The sequence below is a fragment of the Neofelis nebulosa genome, chromosome 3 (genome assembly GCF_028018385.1).
Source record: "Neofelis nebulosa isolate mNeoNeb1 chromosome 3, mNeoNeb1.pri, whole genome shotgun sequence".
Classification (NCBI taxonomy): Eukaryota; Metazoa; Chordata; class Mammalia; order Carnivora; family Felidae; genus Neofelis; species Neofelis nebulosa.
Window position 1 is genome coordinate 117,929,700 of NC_080784.1, and position 18,731 is coordinate 117,948,430.

Consider the following 18,731-nt stretch of genomic DNA (forward strand, 5'->3'; position numbering starts at 1 on the left):
GAAATAGTCCATATTAATTCAAAGCAAGCAGCAATCAACAAAAATGCTACAGTGCTACAAATTCAGGCACATTTATTCTTTGATCCCATCACTAACTCTATGTAACTGTAAGCAAGAAGCTGAGTTTTGTTGGGCCTCAAACCAAATCTATAAAATAGTGGATTTTCTTCCAATTCTAAGCATATAACTCTACAATTTACATCACAAAATAACACTTAAAGAAAACATACTAAATCTTATGTGTTTATTTTTTTTAATCTTTTTTAAATGTTTTTATTTATTTTTGAGACAGAGAGAAACACGGCATGAGCAGGGGAGGGGCAGAGAGAGAGGGAGACACAGAATCTGAAGCGGCCTCCAGGCTCTGAGCTGACAGCACAGAGCCCAATGCAGGGCTCGAATTCACAGACCGCGAGGTCATGACCTGAGGCAAAGTCAGACGCTCAGCTGACTGAGCCACCCAGGCGCCCCAAAATCTTACGTGTTTAAACAGAAAAGAAGGGAAATGTTAACTTGGAAAGGTAAACCAAAAGTATCTTAAAGGAAAAAGTTTACTTTTATTGTCATTCTATTCCAATTTAGTGAATGAGACTTCTCAACAGAATTTTAGGTTTGTCAGATATATAAATGATCTACCCCAAAGTGTGAAGTTTGGGGAAGTGTTCTGATATTGTGGTAGCAGAGTGGTGATCATATGCTCCTAGAACCAAAAGCCATCATGCTGCTTTAAGAAATGATTCTAGGGGCGCCTGGGTGGCGCAGTCGGTTAAGCGTCCGACTTCAGCCAGGTCACGATCTCGCGGTCCGTGAGTTCGAGCCCCGCGTCAGGCTCTGGGCCGATGGCTCGGAGCCTGGAGCCTGTTTCCGATTCTGTGTCTCCCTCTCTCTCTGCCCCTCCCCCGTTCATGCTCTGTCTCTCTCTGTCCCAAAAATAAATTAAAAATGTTGAAAAAAAAAATTTAAAAAAAAAAAAAAAAAAAAAAAAAAGAAATGATTCTAAATGAGATTTTCCCAAAACCTAGTTTAACAAAAAAGATTCTTAGAAAACAGACTACTAAGGTTTTCGTTCTACCAAGGTTCAAGACGTACACTTGTATTCAAAGTCACAGATACTTGCTAAACAATCCCTGTGTTTTTTACATTAGCCTACTTTGACCAGGAGAGGGGGGAGGCTGAGTTTCAAGGAAATTAACTCATGGTTCCAACCATATTTTCTATCTTAGTCCAGTGTTAAAATCCTTCATATCCTAATATTTTATCAAACACGGTTAACACAGGATTTAAAAAGCAGGCCCATCTAATCATATCAGCCTTGTTATTAAAACAGCTGTTTCTACAAATATATTTCCAAATCAATTCTGACTTTTAGACCTAATTCTCCTTTTTACCCTAATTTATTTCTACTTATCCCATTACTCTGTAGTCAAATGAACATCCTTTAAGTAAATGCATTCTTTTGTTTTTCCTCCTCCTTTCATGAAGGAAATATTTATTCCATATCTGACAAGCATGCTTTCTTTTTTGCTTCAAAGACCTATATGAAGAAACTTTTTCACACATGATAAAACTTCTTCTATCTCAGGACCATTTTAGTGGAGAAAACAAGCAATATGAAAGCAACCTCCTTTGAGATTATTACAATAAATACAAGTTTTAACTCAATTTTTCTCTATATCCTGAAGTCAAGTAAAAGCATATGCAAGTACATTATTAGATGGACTTGGAGAATTACACATTTCTTCCCCCACGTATGAACTTTTCATCTTTTTGTGCTGCATTCTGAGATAATCTATAGCTTCAAAGACTCTGCAGCACATTAATTAGTTCTCTATCTATAACATACTCTTCTGCTACGTAAGTGTTACTAGTATTTTGCCTGGAGCAAACTCTCTCTAGTGTTTTTTAAAAACATATATTTTTAAAGTTTATTTATTTTTGAGAGAGAGAGAAAGAGCGAGTGAACATAAGTGGGGAAGGAGCAAAGAGAGAAGGAGACAAAGAATCCCAGGCAGGCTCTGTGCTGTCCTCACAGAGCCCGATGTGAAGCTTGAACTCAAAAACCCCAAGATCATGACCTGAGCTAAAACCAAGAGTCGGATGCTTAACTGACTAAGCCACCCAGGCACCCCTCTCTCTAGAGTTTTATGCAATGTGTGCATTCATGGGGAGGGTGATGGTTAGTTAGATGGTGTGCTTAATGTGCCATCTCGAACCAACCTCAAGAAACTCAATAATAAAATCTTAATAATAATGGTCATTAATGTAAAGCCTTGGTTTTAAACTAAACCAAGACTGGTTTTAAACTAAATACTACAAAAGAACAATGATTCCCAAACTATTTTAAATAATGACTAATACTTACCAGGAAAAGCATCAAAAACAATTCTGTCTCCAGGAACAGACCCAGTAGGAGGTGCCAAGATTTCAACCTTCTCAGGTGAACTAGCACACATTACCATTGCCTGAGATATTACTCCCCTCATCTTTGCAGGTTTCAGGTTACAAAGTAAAATCACCATCCGATTTTGCATCTGTGTGAAACACAAATTAGTGATTAAATATATACAGAGATTTACAATAATTACACCTAGAATACACTAAGCTACATCTAATATGCTAAATATAAAATGTTCTATTTTTGTAGATGTATCTGTCTCTGTGTCCAAAATCTTTTATTGTTGTTATGAAGTCTTACATAAACATGAAAAAAAAAAAAATTCCACAAACTGACAGTGCCCTATAGTTGAAGGAACAGAGGCAAGACTATTTAGTTAAATAATTTTTAGACTGAGTGAAACAGATGTGGTTTTGAATTTAGCTGCCATGTACTAGCAATCAGATTGTATAAAGTTGAAATGTTTTTTTCCTTACAAAATGAGGAAAATGATATCCCACTTAAATAGCCCACTCTAGGAGTAAATTGTAACATGTATGTAAAGCATTTAGCATAGTGTTAGCACTGAAATAAATGAACAATCCTTTTTTCCATACATATTTGGTCATTGCCAATACTATGTCATACTTGGTCATTGCCAAGATTCATGTCCTAATTTAAAAATTACTCTTGGGAAGATCGGAATAGGAGGATCCTGAGCTCACCTAGTCCCACGGACACGCCAATGAAACAACTGCATCTACTGCAACTAACTCTGAGATCGACCTGAAGACTGGCACTTCAGATCACCCACAGCTAGAGAGAAGACAAAATCAAAAAGAATAGGAAGCATAGAGACACAGTTGGGAACCCTGGCGACTAACCACAAACAGGATGAATGTCACAAAACACAGAAGAGTAAGGGGGTCAGACCCCACACCTGGGGACCCAAACTGGGAAGATGAATCTTCCTAACATCTGGCTTTGAAAAACAGGAGGACTTAACTCTAGAAGCTTTAAAAATCAGCAGGGCTTAACTGGGAAAACCAGAGAGTGACAGTAAACGGAGCCCCCACACTAAAAGAGCCATCACCAGACACAGCACCAAAGCAGCAGTTTGAAGTATCTGAGGTATTTGTGAAGATTTATTGACTAATCTTAGGATATGTTAGACAGGCAGAGATCTACCAGAAACATCTCTGGGAAAGAAAGTAGTGCCAGAGGGCATCATTTTTCTTGCTCTCCCCCGCCTAGATGGCCTGAAGTTTGCAGAAGCCAGTGCTATCACTCTCCATCTAACTTACCAGCACCACATGCCCAGCCCCAGCATTCCCTTGCATACATGCACCACCTAATCCACCCACAACAGGAGGTACCCCTCCAAAGCAGGTCCTACCATGTCAAATACAGGAAGCAAGCAGGTCTTAGACCACTCCAAAGTGACTGCAGCCCTGGAAAGAAGGGGAGATAACTCTACACACCAGCACAACCACACTTGCTGCAATGAGGCCTCTTACCAGGCTGTTCAGGGAGCAAGCCTTGCCCTTCATGCACCTGCAGCTGTTACAGAGGTTATCTGCAGACAGTTAAGGTGAGTGCTGGCTCCATCTACCAGTAAGCTCACAAGTCTGTCAACAGCAATGGAAGTAAACCCTGCCCAGTGTAAGAACAGGTAGCGAAGAGAGTCATTGTAGTCGTAAGCATATCTACAGCCGCACCAATCTTGAAAAAGAACAACAAAACTGGAGGTATCATAATCCCAGATTTTAAGATATACTACAAAGCTGCAGTAATCAAAACAGTATGGTATGGCACAAAATAGATACATATAGATCAATGGAACAGAATAGAGAGCCGAGAAATAGAACTATACTTATATGGTCAATTAATCTACAACGAAGGAGATAAGAATATATAATGGGGAAAAGACAGTCTTTTCAATTTATGGTGCTGGGAATACTTGACAGCCACATGTAAAAGAATGAAACTTGACCACTTTCTTACACCATACACAAAAATACACTCAAAATGTAACAACCTAACTATGAGACCTGAAACCATAAAACTAGAAGAAAACACAGGCAGTTATTTCTTTGACAAAGGCCATAGAAACATTTTTCTAGGTATGTCTCCTCAGTCAAGGGAAACAAAAGCAAAATTGAACTATTGCGACTACAAAAGCTTTTGTACAACCAAGGAAATCATCATCAAAACAAAAAGGCAACCCACTGAATGAGAGAGACATTTGCAAATGATTCTTCCCATAAGGGGTTAATATCCAAAATATATAAAGAAGTTATACAATTCAACATCAAAAAACCCACAAACAATGCAATTAAAAATGGACAGAGGGCCTGAGTAGATATTTTTCCACAGATAGACAGATGGCCAACAGATATACAAAAAAATACTCAACATCACTATTCATCAGGTAAATGTAAATCAAAACCACAATGAGATATCACTTCACAACAGGCAGAATTGCTAGTATTAAAAAGGCAAGAAATAAGTGCTGGCAAGGATATGGAGAAAAAAAATTCTCATGCAGTGTTGGTGGAATGTAAATCAGTGCAACCACTATAGAAAAGGTTTGGAGGTTCCTCAAAAAATTGAAAATAGAAATACCATATGATACAGTAATTCCACCACTGGGCACTTACCCAAAGAAAATGAAAACCCAAATTCAAAAAGATACACACCTTTACATTTACTGCAGGATTATTTCTAATAGCCAAGATATGGAAGCAACCCTAGGGTCCACAGATAGATGAATGGATAAACATGTATACATACATATGTGTATGTGTGTGTATATATATACATATAGAAATATACATAATGTGGAATACTCATATAGTGGAACATTACTCGGCCACAAAAAGAATGAAATCTTGCCATTTGAGACAACATGGATGGACTTAGAGGGTATGATGTAAAGTGAAAGAAATCAAACAGAGAAATACAAATACTAAATGATTTCACTTATATGTAGAATCTAAAACACAAAAGAAATAAACAAACAACAGACCCTTAAATACAGAGAACAAACTTGTGGTTGTCAGGAGGGAAGTGGATAGGAGAGTGGGTGGGAGGATGGGCAAAATAAGTATAGGGGATTAAGAGGTACAAACTTTCAGTAATAAAATAAATAAGTGATGGAGATGAAAAGTACAGTATAGGGAATATAATCAATAATATTTTAGTAACTTTGCATGGTGACTACACTTATTGTGGTGAGCACTGAGTAATGAATAGAAATGTTAAATCACTGAAACAATTGTACACCTGAAATTAACATAGCATTGCAAGTCAACTATACTTCAAAAACAAGTATCAAAAGTATTATGTACACTGTATATAACATTTAGGCCATTTCTACAATTTGTCATAGAAGTGAACAGAAATTTCTTTAATCTTCACAAGTTGAAGTGTCTTAATTCTTTCCCCATTTAGCAAAACCAAGGAACACAGTTGTTTATGTTCTTTCAACAAGCTTAAAATAGCACGCAAGAGAATTATTACAGCAGGGGAAGAGAAAAGGCACATTCTAAATAAAAAAAAGATGGTTTGCGGGTGCCTGGGTGGCTCAATTGGTCAAGTGTCCAACTCCTGATTTTGGCTCAGGTCATGATCTTATGGTTCTTGAGTTTGAACCCCAATCAGGCTCTGCACTGACAGCACAAAGCCTGCTTGGCATTCTCCCTCTCTCTCTCTGTCTCTCTCTCTCTCTCTCAGCTCCTCTCCCACACACTAGTGCGTGCTCTCTCAAAATAAATAAACATTAAACAATAAATAAATAAATAAATAAATAAATAAATAATGCTTTTATAAATTGTTATGGGAAATTTACCCCCAAATCCTATGATTAAAAAATAATAAATAAAAATAGTAACAGGCCTAAGACTCAAATTCAAAAGGCCCCCTTTTCAGAGGTCTTCATGAATAAGACTCTTCTTCATATACATAATTTGAAAATGCCACATGTTAGAAAAGAAGTTATAGAATATATGTATAAGAAAAAAGAACAGGGTTGTCTAGATCCAACTGTTAAAGCATCAGATGATACCCATGGACCTTTACATTAGAAAAACACACAAATCTACAAAGTTTAGTATGCAATTTGGGGGGCAAAGTGCTTCTGCTTTATACAATATTTACTGCTACTGTCTTGACAGGTTAGATACAGACGTGTATATAAACAGCTTTGTTTAAGGCTATGGCTGACAGTTGTAGGAAGAGAAGAAATTGTCTGCAACTTATGGGAACAAAAATGATGAAACCCAATGTTGGAGGAGATTTTCCAATTTGAGCTGGCTCAAGATCAATTGGTTCTTTTCTCCAGAGCTTCTTATGAACCTAACACCATAAGCAGTTATAAAGAAGTCCTGGTCCTAGAAAAGAGGAGTGTTAAAAAGAGGGAACAAAAGCATACACAGGAACCAAGTCTTTTTTTAAAGAGAAACTTTCATTAAACTGCTTATATCTGTTTTTCTCACCTGAACAGAACAGCCAGATGATCCTATTAATTTATGAGGTAGGCCATGTTTCTCCTTAGTTCAACAGGTCTCCAATGGCTTTCACCTCATTCAGAATATAAGTCAAAGTCCATACAATGATCTGGAAGATCTTAGGTCATCTGACATCCCTCTCTCTGATTTCATACTGCATGGTATTCCCCCTTATTTACTCTGCTATAGTGACACTGCTTCCTGCTGTTCTTGCAACATGCCAGGCATACATCTGACTTACAACTGCCTGAAATGCTCTTCTACCAGACAGACATACGACTTTTCTTCATTTTCTTAGACCTTTACTTAAATGTCTCTTTATGATGCCTTCCCAGGCTACTTTATATAAAATTACATAATTCTAACTTCAACTCATAGACTCTTTCCCTACTTTACTTTTCTTTTAATACTTACCACTATTCAATATACCCTATATGTTGATTTTTCTCACTACCCCATAGGGTTGTGAGCTTCACAAAGGCAGGTTTTTGGTTTTTGTTTTCTAAACAAATCTACCTACCTACCTACCTACCAGTCATCCTAATGCACTGCTATATCCCTTATCTAGAATAGTGCCTGGAAGTATCTGGAAGTATGAATGAATGAATGTAGGGATTTATTCAAAATCACAAAGTGAATAAGCAACAGAGTTGGCAATGAACAGAGAAGAACTATTTTAATGTTAAAAGTCTACAGCCTTTGCAGTATCTCCGAAGCACCATGGGGCAAAGGAAATAGGCAGATGACTCAAATTACTATAGAATATGTCTTGAAAGACCAAATTAAAACCATTACTGCCTGTAAGTTTTTCCAGTGTCATTGGAAATACACACGTGTCTATACACACACACGCACACACATACACATATTTTAAAGACCTAATAACAAAATATAAAACATCCAGTTTTTAAGAAACAAAAAAAATCCATTAAAAATTTTAAGTTCAAGCTCCATTAGCCCCTCTCCTCTTTTTTTCTTCAAGTGTGAAAATATTTCTTGAGTTATAAAAAAAAAAAAGGATTCATTCTTACCCTTACTTTTTTTTTTTTTAATTTTTTTTTTTTTTAACGTTTTATTTATTTTTGAGACAGAGGGAGACAGAGCATGAACGGGGGAGGGGCAGAGAGAGAGGGAGACACAGAATCCAAAGCAGGCTCCAGGCTCTGAGCCATCAGCCCAGAGCCCGACGCGGGGCTCGAACTCACGGACCGCGAGATCGTGACCTGAGCCGAAGTCGGACGCCCAACCGACTGACCCACCCAGGCGCCCCACTTACCCTTACTTTTTAGATTGATGCTATCTGGGTTTACTTAACAGTGATTTAAAAAAATCAAGGAATAATAAAATTCCATGACAGAACAATGATGATAAAGATATTTATACTATATTACATATAAAACACTAAACTAAAAACATTTTAAAAACTGAGAAAAAATAATGCATGTTTCTTCTTTTTTTAAAATGTTTATTTATCTGAGAGAGAGATTTATAGCATAAGCAGGGGAGGAGCAGAGAAAGAGGGAGAAGGAGAATCCCAAGCAGGCTCCACAGTCAGCCCAGAGCTGGACATGGGGCTCAAACTCACGAGCTGTAAGATCATGACCTGAGCTGAAATCAAGAGTCGGATGCTTAACCAACTGAGCCATCCAGATGCCCCATCTTCTTTCTTTCTACCCTCATGAATTTGATCTTAATTTGCAACTCTTTTGCAGGTTTTTGGTACTTTTATTCACTTTTTTTGGTGAAATTTATTTTATTAAAAATTAATCAAATGATCCAGTCAATACTGGCTCATGTGGTATGGCCACCTTATACAAAATTATATGGAAGAACATTAAGAAAAAGTGACATGTGTATGCAGAAGTAATTTTAATTGTACAGATTACCTGTTCAAGAGGAACATGATTCACCAGGCCACTGACAACTGTTCTTGGGGCTGTTTCTCCAACATCTATTTCTTCTACATATAAAGAATCTGCATCAGGATGTTTTCTGGCAGTAATGATACAACCAACTCGAAGATCCAGACGAGAAACATCTATTGGCTTAGAGTCAGCACTTCCTGCTATTGATTGTTTTTTCTCCTTTTTCTCTAAAAAATATTTTTGAATGGTTAAACATCAGAAGTAAAACAAAAATAAACTATGAAAAACTCATTAGCTTCAATACTGATGAGCTTCAAAAGAAAAAGAGTGTTTATCTCCTACCTTCACTTAAATAGTAACACAGGAAAGAATTATTCGAGTCATAATTTCCCAAACCCTAATTTAGCTATTTCTCTCTTAAATAACTGCCTAAATCTCTAAAGACATAGAATAGAAGCTGGTAAACCATGTTCATTTATTTACATAATGTCTATGGATACCTTTGCAGTATAGCACAGTTGAGTAGTTATGATGACTTTTTGGTCTGCAAAGCTTAAGATATTAAATGGACTTTTATTGAGAAAATTTGCCTTTCCCTGAAACAGATTTGGAGAAAATCCTTTAAAATTTTTACTGTGACTCTTTAGAAAGTGAAAAATCCTTTATTTAGGAAGAACATCACAATTAGTAGCCAGCTAAGAGAATGAACGATATAATCAAGTATAATTTCACTGATAAAATGTTTCTCTCTTTAAACACACCAATAACTATACAATGAATTTCACCATTTCTTGTATTTCTCTGAACACTTAGGGTTTTAGGTTTATCTGAGCGACTATGGAGAAAATAACATTTTATTCTAATGTTTTAAAAATACTCCTCTTATTTATGTTGAAAATCTAACTCTTATTAGCATTTTGATCACTTTGATCACTGAATCAAAATGTGACCTATGAAGAATTCATATTCCTTTTAAGTTTACATTTAGCTTCTCTGGCAGAAAAAAAAAGTAAAACAAAATAAAAACTTATTCACCTGCAACGTACAGGGTAGAGATAAATAGTTGTGACTTAGAAGCACTCCTTTTTTTTTTTTTAATTTTTTTTTCCAACGTTTTTTATTTATTTTTGGGACAGAGAGAGACAGAGCATGAACGGGGGAGGGGCAGAGAGAGAGGGAGACACAGAATCGGAAACAGGCTCCAGGCTCCGAGCCATCGGCCCAGAGCCGGACGCGGGGCTCGAACTCACGGACCGCGAGATCGTGACCTGGCTGAAGTCGGACGCTTAACCGACTGCGCCACCCAGGCACCCCAGAAGCACTCCTTCTTGATTACACCTTTGTTTAATCTTTGAACAAATATTTACTGAGATCCAAGGCACTGAAAATCTCTTTTAAGGAAGACAGATATATATAATGAATATGTGACAAACATTACATACACAAAGATATAATACAGAAATGCAGAGATAAATAATTCTGCCTAAAGTGGGAAAGAATGATTTTGTGTAAGGACATTCACAATTTATACAAAGAGAGCTTACAAAAGAAGAGGTAATTCAAAATAATGAACAATGTTTAATCTTACTAGCAAAAGCTAGTAAAAATCCAAGTGATATAGAATATACAACAAAATTACTAGGAAACAATACACCAAAAATCTTAAAGTAGTTACCTTTGAGTGATAATCTATATATTTAATATAATGCAGTATAACAGTATATCTACATATCTACATTTTTAACTTTAATCTACTCCCTAGGCATTTGCAATACTTTTATCAGGAATCCATAGTCCAGAGGTGACTGCAAACGTCAAAATCTATACCAAGAGCTTAGTCATCATAAAAGATTTTAGACATGTTTCGTTAAAAGATGAGCGATGCTCACATGTGGCAGGCTACAAAGACTGTATTGTAACCATAGCCTCTGCATGAGCAGAAATGGATTCTGGCAATTCTAGCAGCCAAGCACCAATGGAACACCCCACTATCCCAGCACTGCCCAATATGGTAGCTGCCAACCACACATAGCTATTTACATTTAAATTTAAAATAATAAAAAAACTCTGTTCCTTAGTCACACCAGACACATTTAAAATGTTTAACAGCCATGACTGGTTATTAGCTACTGTGTTGGATTATGAAGCTATACAGTATCTCCATCACTACAGACAGTACCACTGGACACAGGCATTCTAAACATAGAGCTCCATTTGGTCTTGTGTACTTCCTCCTCCCACAAAGGAAGACTCTTGTCTCATTTGACTAGAAGATTAACTAATCCTGCAGTCACAAAAATACAACGTATCTTATTTTGGGTATGAACTTCATCATACTTAGAACAGACTGACTGCTTTGTGCCTACATCTGAATGAATTTTATAAAGTGAAAGAATTAGTTTGAGTTGCTTTCACTATAACCATACCACCCAGTGGTGAAGTTATGTAGAAGATGTACAGCTCCTATCTACTTCTAAGAAAGGTTACTGATGTTTACCAAAAGGAACTCGCAAGTGTTAGATGCTAAATTGGCTTAGGTTAGTTCACAAATTCCTCAGCCATATTTTCCAAAAAATCTTAAGTGGTTATAAGTGTTATGAGAGGTATGAATGATGAATTATAAAAGCACTTTTTTAGACATACCTAGAAAAATGAAATCTACAACGGAGTAAAGGAGACGAGGTCAAAAAAGAGTCACATTTATGAGAATAGCTTCAAGCAATAAGGTTAAGGATAAATTAGAAAAGACTAAAAAGCTACCTTTCCACCTGTGACTTCTCTGAAACTGAAATATACACTAAAATTTAGTCACATCAAACCATGGACCTGTACACTTAATCTCTACTTTCTATGTTTAGTTATGTTAAAACATACTCTACCTCAAATAACACACTCCTACCCTGTCAACCTGGTCAATCTTCACATATTCCTTTAGAGCTCAGTTTCTATATTCCAATATCATACTGTTCCTAATTTTATTCTAGTTCATAAAGGTTTCAACTTTCTTTTGACACCACTATTAATATCGAAAATGTTGACATCTGATAAGCCAGTCAAGAGCCAAGTAACCTTGAAGTTTAACAATACCTTTCATTTCAATTTTCTCTTTCATCTTTTCTTCTGCTCTTCCTCCTGTTATCTGTTCTTTGGCACCAGAAGATACAGTTGTTATTGGTATAGACTGTATCACTTTTTCGGAAACCGTGGAATTAGCTTGCAGTGGAGTACCAGATGGGAATGGTATTTGTTTCACTGATACAGAAAATTAAATAAAGCCATTATGAACTCTTTTTAAAAGAAAATTTCACTGTATATGATTATCAAATGTCTACTCTCTGAGACTGTAAAAAGGCTGCCAAAAAATTAATAATATTTTAAACATGATAAAAGTTAAAAGATCCTCATTTAATCACTAATGACTCAACTGAGACAATTGCACACAATAATAATGACTAATATTTATCATGGATTATGTCCTAGACACTTTTCAAAATGCTTTATATAAATTAACTCTTGTATTTCTAATACCCTAAAAGCAGTAAGTTTTCTGTTGTTGTTTTTTAGAGAAAGAGAACAGAAACAAGGGAAAGGGGGAGAGAGAAAGAGACAGAGACAAAGAATCTTATGCAAGTTCTATGCTCAGTGCAGAGCCCAAAATGGAGCTCAATCCCATGACCCTGGAATCATGACCTGAGCCGAAATCAAGAGTTAAGACACCCAAGCGATTGAGCCACCGAGGCACCTCTCAAAGCAGTAACTTCTATTCACATCCCCATTTACAGATGATCAACATGAGCAATACAGAAGTTAAAAACTTGGCCCATCACACACAGAATGAGTAGGAAAATAAATTTATACTGAGGCAGTCTGTCTCCAGAGACTAGCCTCTCATGGTTTGGCAAGATGACATGTTTTTCACTCAGGTTTTCTTTCATACTGAACAATTAACTAGGAAAGTGTTATTTCTTTATCAAGTCATTTCTTTATCAACATTAATGGAGATGCAAGTCCATAATTCTATTTCAAAAAACTTTTTAAGGAAGAAAATTCCTTCAGCAATGTTAAAAACACTCTCATGGCCTAGTGAATATGGAAAAACAAAATCTTGTGAGGGATTTTGATGTGGGTTAGATTCTGGCCAATATTCAGACCACTTTTCTGAGGTATTTTTAAGTTCCCTGGAGGCTATTGCTTCATTAAGTAATGTGACACTCCTTATTTTATGTTCCACCATTTGACAGAATACAATAATTTAAGCTGTTGATATGCTTTAGCATTTCATTAACAAGATTAGAGTTTAAAAAGTTCCAGGACAAACTTTTGGAACTGGGAAAATGGAAAGCAGTTTTACACTGCTAATATTTTAACTGTTTATTTAATTCTGTACCTGTATTCCAAATCTCTTTGTGGTGGAAAAGATCACATTTTTCATTAACAAACAATATTCTCTTCAGTTGATAGTTTTAAGCACACATTATTGATTTTTCCTTACTTTTGTTTAGCTCACAAAGGGTAGAACCCATACTACGGAATTCAAAATAAACCACTCACTGACAGAATAACATGATAGGAAGTAGTAAGAGAGACTTTCACTATACTTGGGCCTACTTAACTCACTTAGGAAAGATTTTCTATAGTATAATCAAATGCGTCTCTCTGTGTGGTACTTTAATATTGTAACAGAGCTATTATTATTGTTGTTGTTCTATAATATAAATTTGTCTAGACACCTTTAAAATAATTCGGTAAAATTTAAATTTTTATTTATAACATAATTGAAATGATAATTATCTGCTGAGTTGAATAACCTAAAAATTATATGATTTCAGGAGTGCCTGGGTAGCTCGGTTGGTTAAGCGACAGACTCTCGATTTTGGCTCAGGTTAAGATCTCACGATTGTGAGATTGAGCCCTGCATCAGACTCTGAACTGAGCATGGAGCCTGCTTGGGATTCTCTCTCTGCCCCTCCCCTCCTTGCCAACACGCATGCACTCTCTCTCTTTCTCCCTCAAAATAAATAAACATTTATAAAAACTTTATGATTTCAAGCAAATTACTTTATAGCTGTCAGCTTTAATTTCCTCATGTATAAAACAAGGACATTTGCGTACACAGTTTTAAGGATAAAATATATAATATACATGAAGCACTTGGCACACCTGCCTGGCATATAGTAAAACTTAATAAATGTCAGCTAAATATTATTATGGCTTATTTTCAATAACTAATAGGGAACAGTGATGATCTAGTTGAAGCATATAGCACAGAGATTAAAAGCATAGTTTTGTTTTTGTTTTTTTTTTTCAAAAATAAACATAAAAAATTTTTTTTTAAAAAAGGGGCCCCTGGGTGGCTCAGTCAGCTAAGCGTCTGACTTCAGCTCAGGTCATGATCTCGCGGTTTGTGAGTTCGAGCCCCACGTTGGGCTCTGTGCTGATAGCTCAGAGCCTGGAGCCTGCTTCGGATTCTGTGTCTGCCTCTCTTTCTGCCCCTCCTCTGCTCACACTCTGTCTCTCCCTCTTTCTCAAAAATAAATAAACATAAAAAAATTTTTTTAACCAAAGTTTCTTTTTTTTAATTCAAGTATAATTAACATACAGTGTGCTACATTACTTTCACATGTACAGTATGATATCCTTGATGAGGGTAAGAATATACAATGGAAAAAAGACAGTCTCTTCAACAAATGGTGTTAGGAAAACTGAACAGCTATATGCAAAAGAATGAAACTGGAGCACTTTCTTACAGAATACACAAAAATAAACTCAAAATGGATTAAAGACCTAAATGTGAGATCTGAAAGTTCCTAGAAAAAAGATAGGCAATAATTTCTCTTGACTTCAGCCACAGCAACATTTTCTAAACATTTTCTAAACTGAAGCAAGGGAAACAAAAACAAAACTAAACTACTAAGACTACACCAGAATAAAGCCTTTTGCACAGTGAAACCATCCACAAAACAAAAAGGCAATTAACTGAATGAGGGAAGACACTTGCGAATGATATATCTGATCAGGGGTTAATATCCAAATTATATGAAGAAGAACTATAATTCAACACCAAAAATAATTATAATAATAATAATTCAACACCAATAATAATAATCCACTTAATAATAGGCATAGTACCTGAAGAGACATTTTTCCAAAGACATACAGATGCCAACAAACATATGAAAAAGATGCTCAACGTCACTAAAAGCATAGGTTTTTGAAACCCAGCTCTGCCACTTTTTGCATGAGCTCAAACAAGATCATTTGCCTTTCCTAAATCTCCACTTTCTCTTTTGTAAGGGGAACAATTGCATAAGAAAGGCTACTGTGGGGATAAAATGAGAAATCTAGCATAATACCTAACTTAATAAACAATGATATAATTACTATTATAAATCAAAACAACTTATTATTTCAATATTTAATCACCTCCGTTTTGAATTTCTGCCTGAATTAGCTCTTGTTTCAATTCTTCAATTTCTTTCTTTAATTTAGCATTTTCAACTCGAAGTTTCTTCTCTTCTCTCAAAGTTGCCTGCAAAACTAGGATCAAGAAAATCCAGTAAAGATATAGCCATGTTTTCTAAAAGGTTTCTTATGAATACTATTTGAAAAGAGCACAGCAGTATAAACACAACTAAGATAATACCAGTAAACAAATATTTGTCTATTCCTTTATATCAGTTTAGAATTTATTAAACTACAAAAACGGTAAAAAATCTGCGAAATAATAACAGAACAGAAAAGTTTTGTTTATGGGGCGCCTGGGTGGCTGTCAGTTGAACATCCAACTTTGGCTGATGTCATGATCTCACAGTTCATGAGTTCAAACCCCACGTCCAGCTCTGTGCTGACAGCTCAGAGCCTGGAGCCTGCTTCAGAATCTGTGTCTCCCTCTTTCTCTGATACCCCCTACCCTGCTTATGCTCACTCTCTCACTCTCAAAAACTGAATAAAAATTTAAAAATAAATTTTTTAAAGTTTTGTTTATGAATCGTTTTTCTAGCTTCCATAATGATGCTAATGACAAATCAATAATACATAAACTATCAAAATGAGACAAATATTAAGATACATTATTATTTCTTTAAGCTGGAGATCTAATGATAGCAAACCATAAAAAAACTATTCTCACTTCTTTCTTTTTAATCATTACCTTGTAAAAGTACAATCTGTTATTCTTTTTTTCCTAATTTCTCAGAGGTTGAGCTGGCCTGCCAAACATTTAGTGAGTGAAATAGCTTCAAAGATTTGCTCAACATATAATACGTGCATTAAAGGTGAGCAACAGGATATACAAAAGAATAAAAACAAAACAAAACAAACAAACAAAAAACAATGATTCTCAGTGGGGTTAGGACTGCTCCCGAGGTAGGATTCTTAAAATCTGTGGGAGTATTTTGCGGCATTTATTGGGCAGAAGTCAGGGACGCCAAATGTCCCGAAACATGCTAGATACACTCATAAAATGAAGAGCTGTTTCACATTCTGCAGAATTTTCCACTGACCGATTGTACATCTGTGTAGGTGAAAATCCTGTTAATCATTTGAGCCTAGATCCTATGTTTTATATATATACACAAAATATTATTAAACATTTTCATCACACCCTGAATTTTTTATAAACCAAGTATCATATAAATCAAGAATAAACTATTCTTTGCTTTGTTCACAGCCTTACCCGAAGAATTATTCATCATTCTGAGTAAATCAAAAACATAACTGAAAGCTGCTTCTGCTATCGGAGTTGCTAACATAAAGGCAGACTAAATAAATACTCATATCAATTAGCATTATGTCTGTTGCATTCTTGGTGATTCTATGTATGTGAATCATATAGCATATGACTTTCTCATATGTCTGGTAATACCATCCACCTAAGAATTTACTTACTAAAATACGTATTTTTATTATTACTACTATTTATAAATTACTTTCTTTTTTAATTTTCCTGTGTATTATATACATGATTAATGTATGGTTTGAAATTATGTGTATAGGTAGGTTATTTTATCTAAAAAATATTTTATTTACAAAACATTAAGAGATTTTACAAAATATTTATTGCAAAACAGGAACAATGGGACTGGGAAGCATCAGGATAGGCTACCAAAAAGTAATAATGATAAAGGTGAAGAATAAACACGCACTAAGGGTAGAAAGGTTCCTTTTTCTTTTAATTAGCAAAATTAAAATGTTAGTCAAGTTGCTAACAGGCACCCATATGAGAAAAAATTCACAGAAGAGATTAGAGATCACCTCTAATCTCTTTATCTTACTAATGGAAAGAAATATTAAAAACTTTAAGAAAAATAACAAGAAAAATCCTTTAAGAATTTTAAGAAAAATAAGAAAGTTTATAAAACATTATAAAAAAGACATAATTAAAGCAGTATTTTAAAATAAAGAAAAAATATTCTGAAGAGTAAATGTACAATTCTGTAAGCCATTCACAATCTTATACAGCAAAGAAAAGCATTTCTTTAGTTATGGTAAAAGACTTAGGGATTTTCGTCACACCATTAACATGGACTATTGAGAAATAAAATATACTTAACAAAATTCAACCTAAATCCTAAAAGGAGAAATTCACATTTGATATTTTTGTACTTATCATAGCAATTTCTAGGTAAAATTTAAAGACATATTGGAAAAAATGTAAAAATCATTTCAGAAGATGCCTCAGTAGAGGGTAATATGAGTATATATTTTCACAGGAGATATCTGAGTTCATATTTGATTTTACCCAATTTTCTTCATTTTACTCTCCAATTCTATATCAACTTATTTTAAACATGAATTTTCCTTTAGCACTCTTAAAATAATACACTGTTTCCCTTATATTACATTCACTACATATGAATTCTAATTTATCTTAATCCCAAAATATTTTACTCAAAATTAAAATGTTAAAGGAATCTAAGTTATCATCAAGATGATGAAATAATATTTACGGGGTAAGCACAGTTTTTGTGCTGTCAATATGTGAATTCCTTTTAAGTATCTCCTCAGAAAATGTAAAATCTCTTACTTGCTTTCTCCTTAAGAAGAGCAACTTGCTGCTTTAAATATTCAATAATTTGATCTGCTTCTGCACCCTTCTGTTCCAGTCTCTTCAGAACAGCACCATTAGTTGCCATTTTTTTAAAGATACGGCAGAAAATCCTAAGTGAAAAAATAAGTGATAAGTTATACCACAGAAGGAATAAAATTTATTGTACAGAACACTAAGCAAGCAGTTTGAAAAGAAAAACATCTTCCACTTTAACAGATCAATATACTAGAAAACTACATTTCCTATACTTTTCCTCCAGAGCAACAAACCAAATAAATGGCAGAAACATTAAATGACTAACTCCTCAATATGTTTGGAAGAGGGAATCAATTTTCTTTCCCTAAATGCAAAAAACATGCTATTTCACATTTTAGGCTGGAAAATTTTAAAGAAACTTTTAAAATACAGCAGAGTATTATAACACAAAACAGGAAGACTAAGGGAAAAGAATAACAATAACCTTAACCAAGCTGTAATTGAGTGCCACTCCTGTGTTCCAAAGTTAAGAATTGCTGAATTCCCTTTTTATATGCTACTTTTAGATACTGGATATTTCTACCGCTTATTTAACTATGTACAAATGTAAGGAGGAATATGTGACTTAGGAAAGACAAAAGAAACAGATCAACAATTAGGAACATATCAATATTAAAGACATGCCTACTCGGAAATAATGCCAGCATATATACTGTGACTCTTATTAAAGAAAATAATTAGAATTTTAATTTCATAATAATTTACAGAAATTAGAAAACATCCTGTCAGTGTTCAGAAAAATGTGTATATGCAAGCATTCTGAGATTAACTCATAACGTTAAAGTTTAAACTGCCAAATATTAAAAGTCACACTAACAAAAGACAAGATAAATCATTAATACTACAAATTGTTCTTTTTTACCTGATTAACTTTAATTTATAATACAAAACATAACAAT

At 34.9% G+C, this 18,731-nt stretch overlaps 1 protein-coding gene across 9 annotated transcripts in view; it reads right to left on the reverse strand.

Moving 5' to 3' along the window:
- The window catches only part of AIMP1 (aminoacyl tRNA synthetase complex interacting multifunctional protein 1), a 41,229-nt gene that overhangs the window by 13,285 nt on the left and 9,213 nt on the right, over positions 1–18,731 (reverse strand). For 8 of the 9 annotated variants that reach the window (XM_058721740.1, XM_058721741.1, XM_058721737.1 and 5 more), the window contains 5 exons: positions 17,773–17,906; positions 15,171–15,284; positions 11,835–11,999; positions 8,769–8,974; positions 2,363–2,531 (listed from right to left, as the gene is read on the reverse strand). In XM_058721740.1, the coding sequence (XP_058577723.1) occupies positions 2,363–2,531; positions 8,769–8,974; positions 11,835–11,999; positions 15,171–15,284; positions 17,773–17,881 (763 nt within the window). In that variant the 5' untranslated portion in view covers positions 17,882–17,906. The remainder of the gene's footprint in view (positions 1–2,362; positions 2,532–8,768; positions 8,975–11,834; positions 12,000–15,170; positions 15,285–17,772; positions 17,907–18,731) is intronic. The other variant, XM_058721743.1, reaches the window with a different exon arrangement.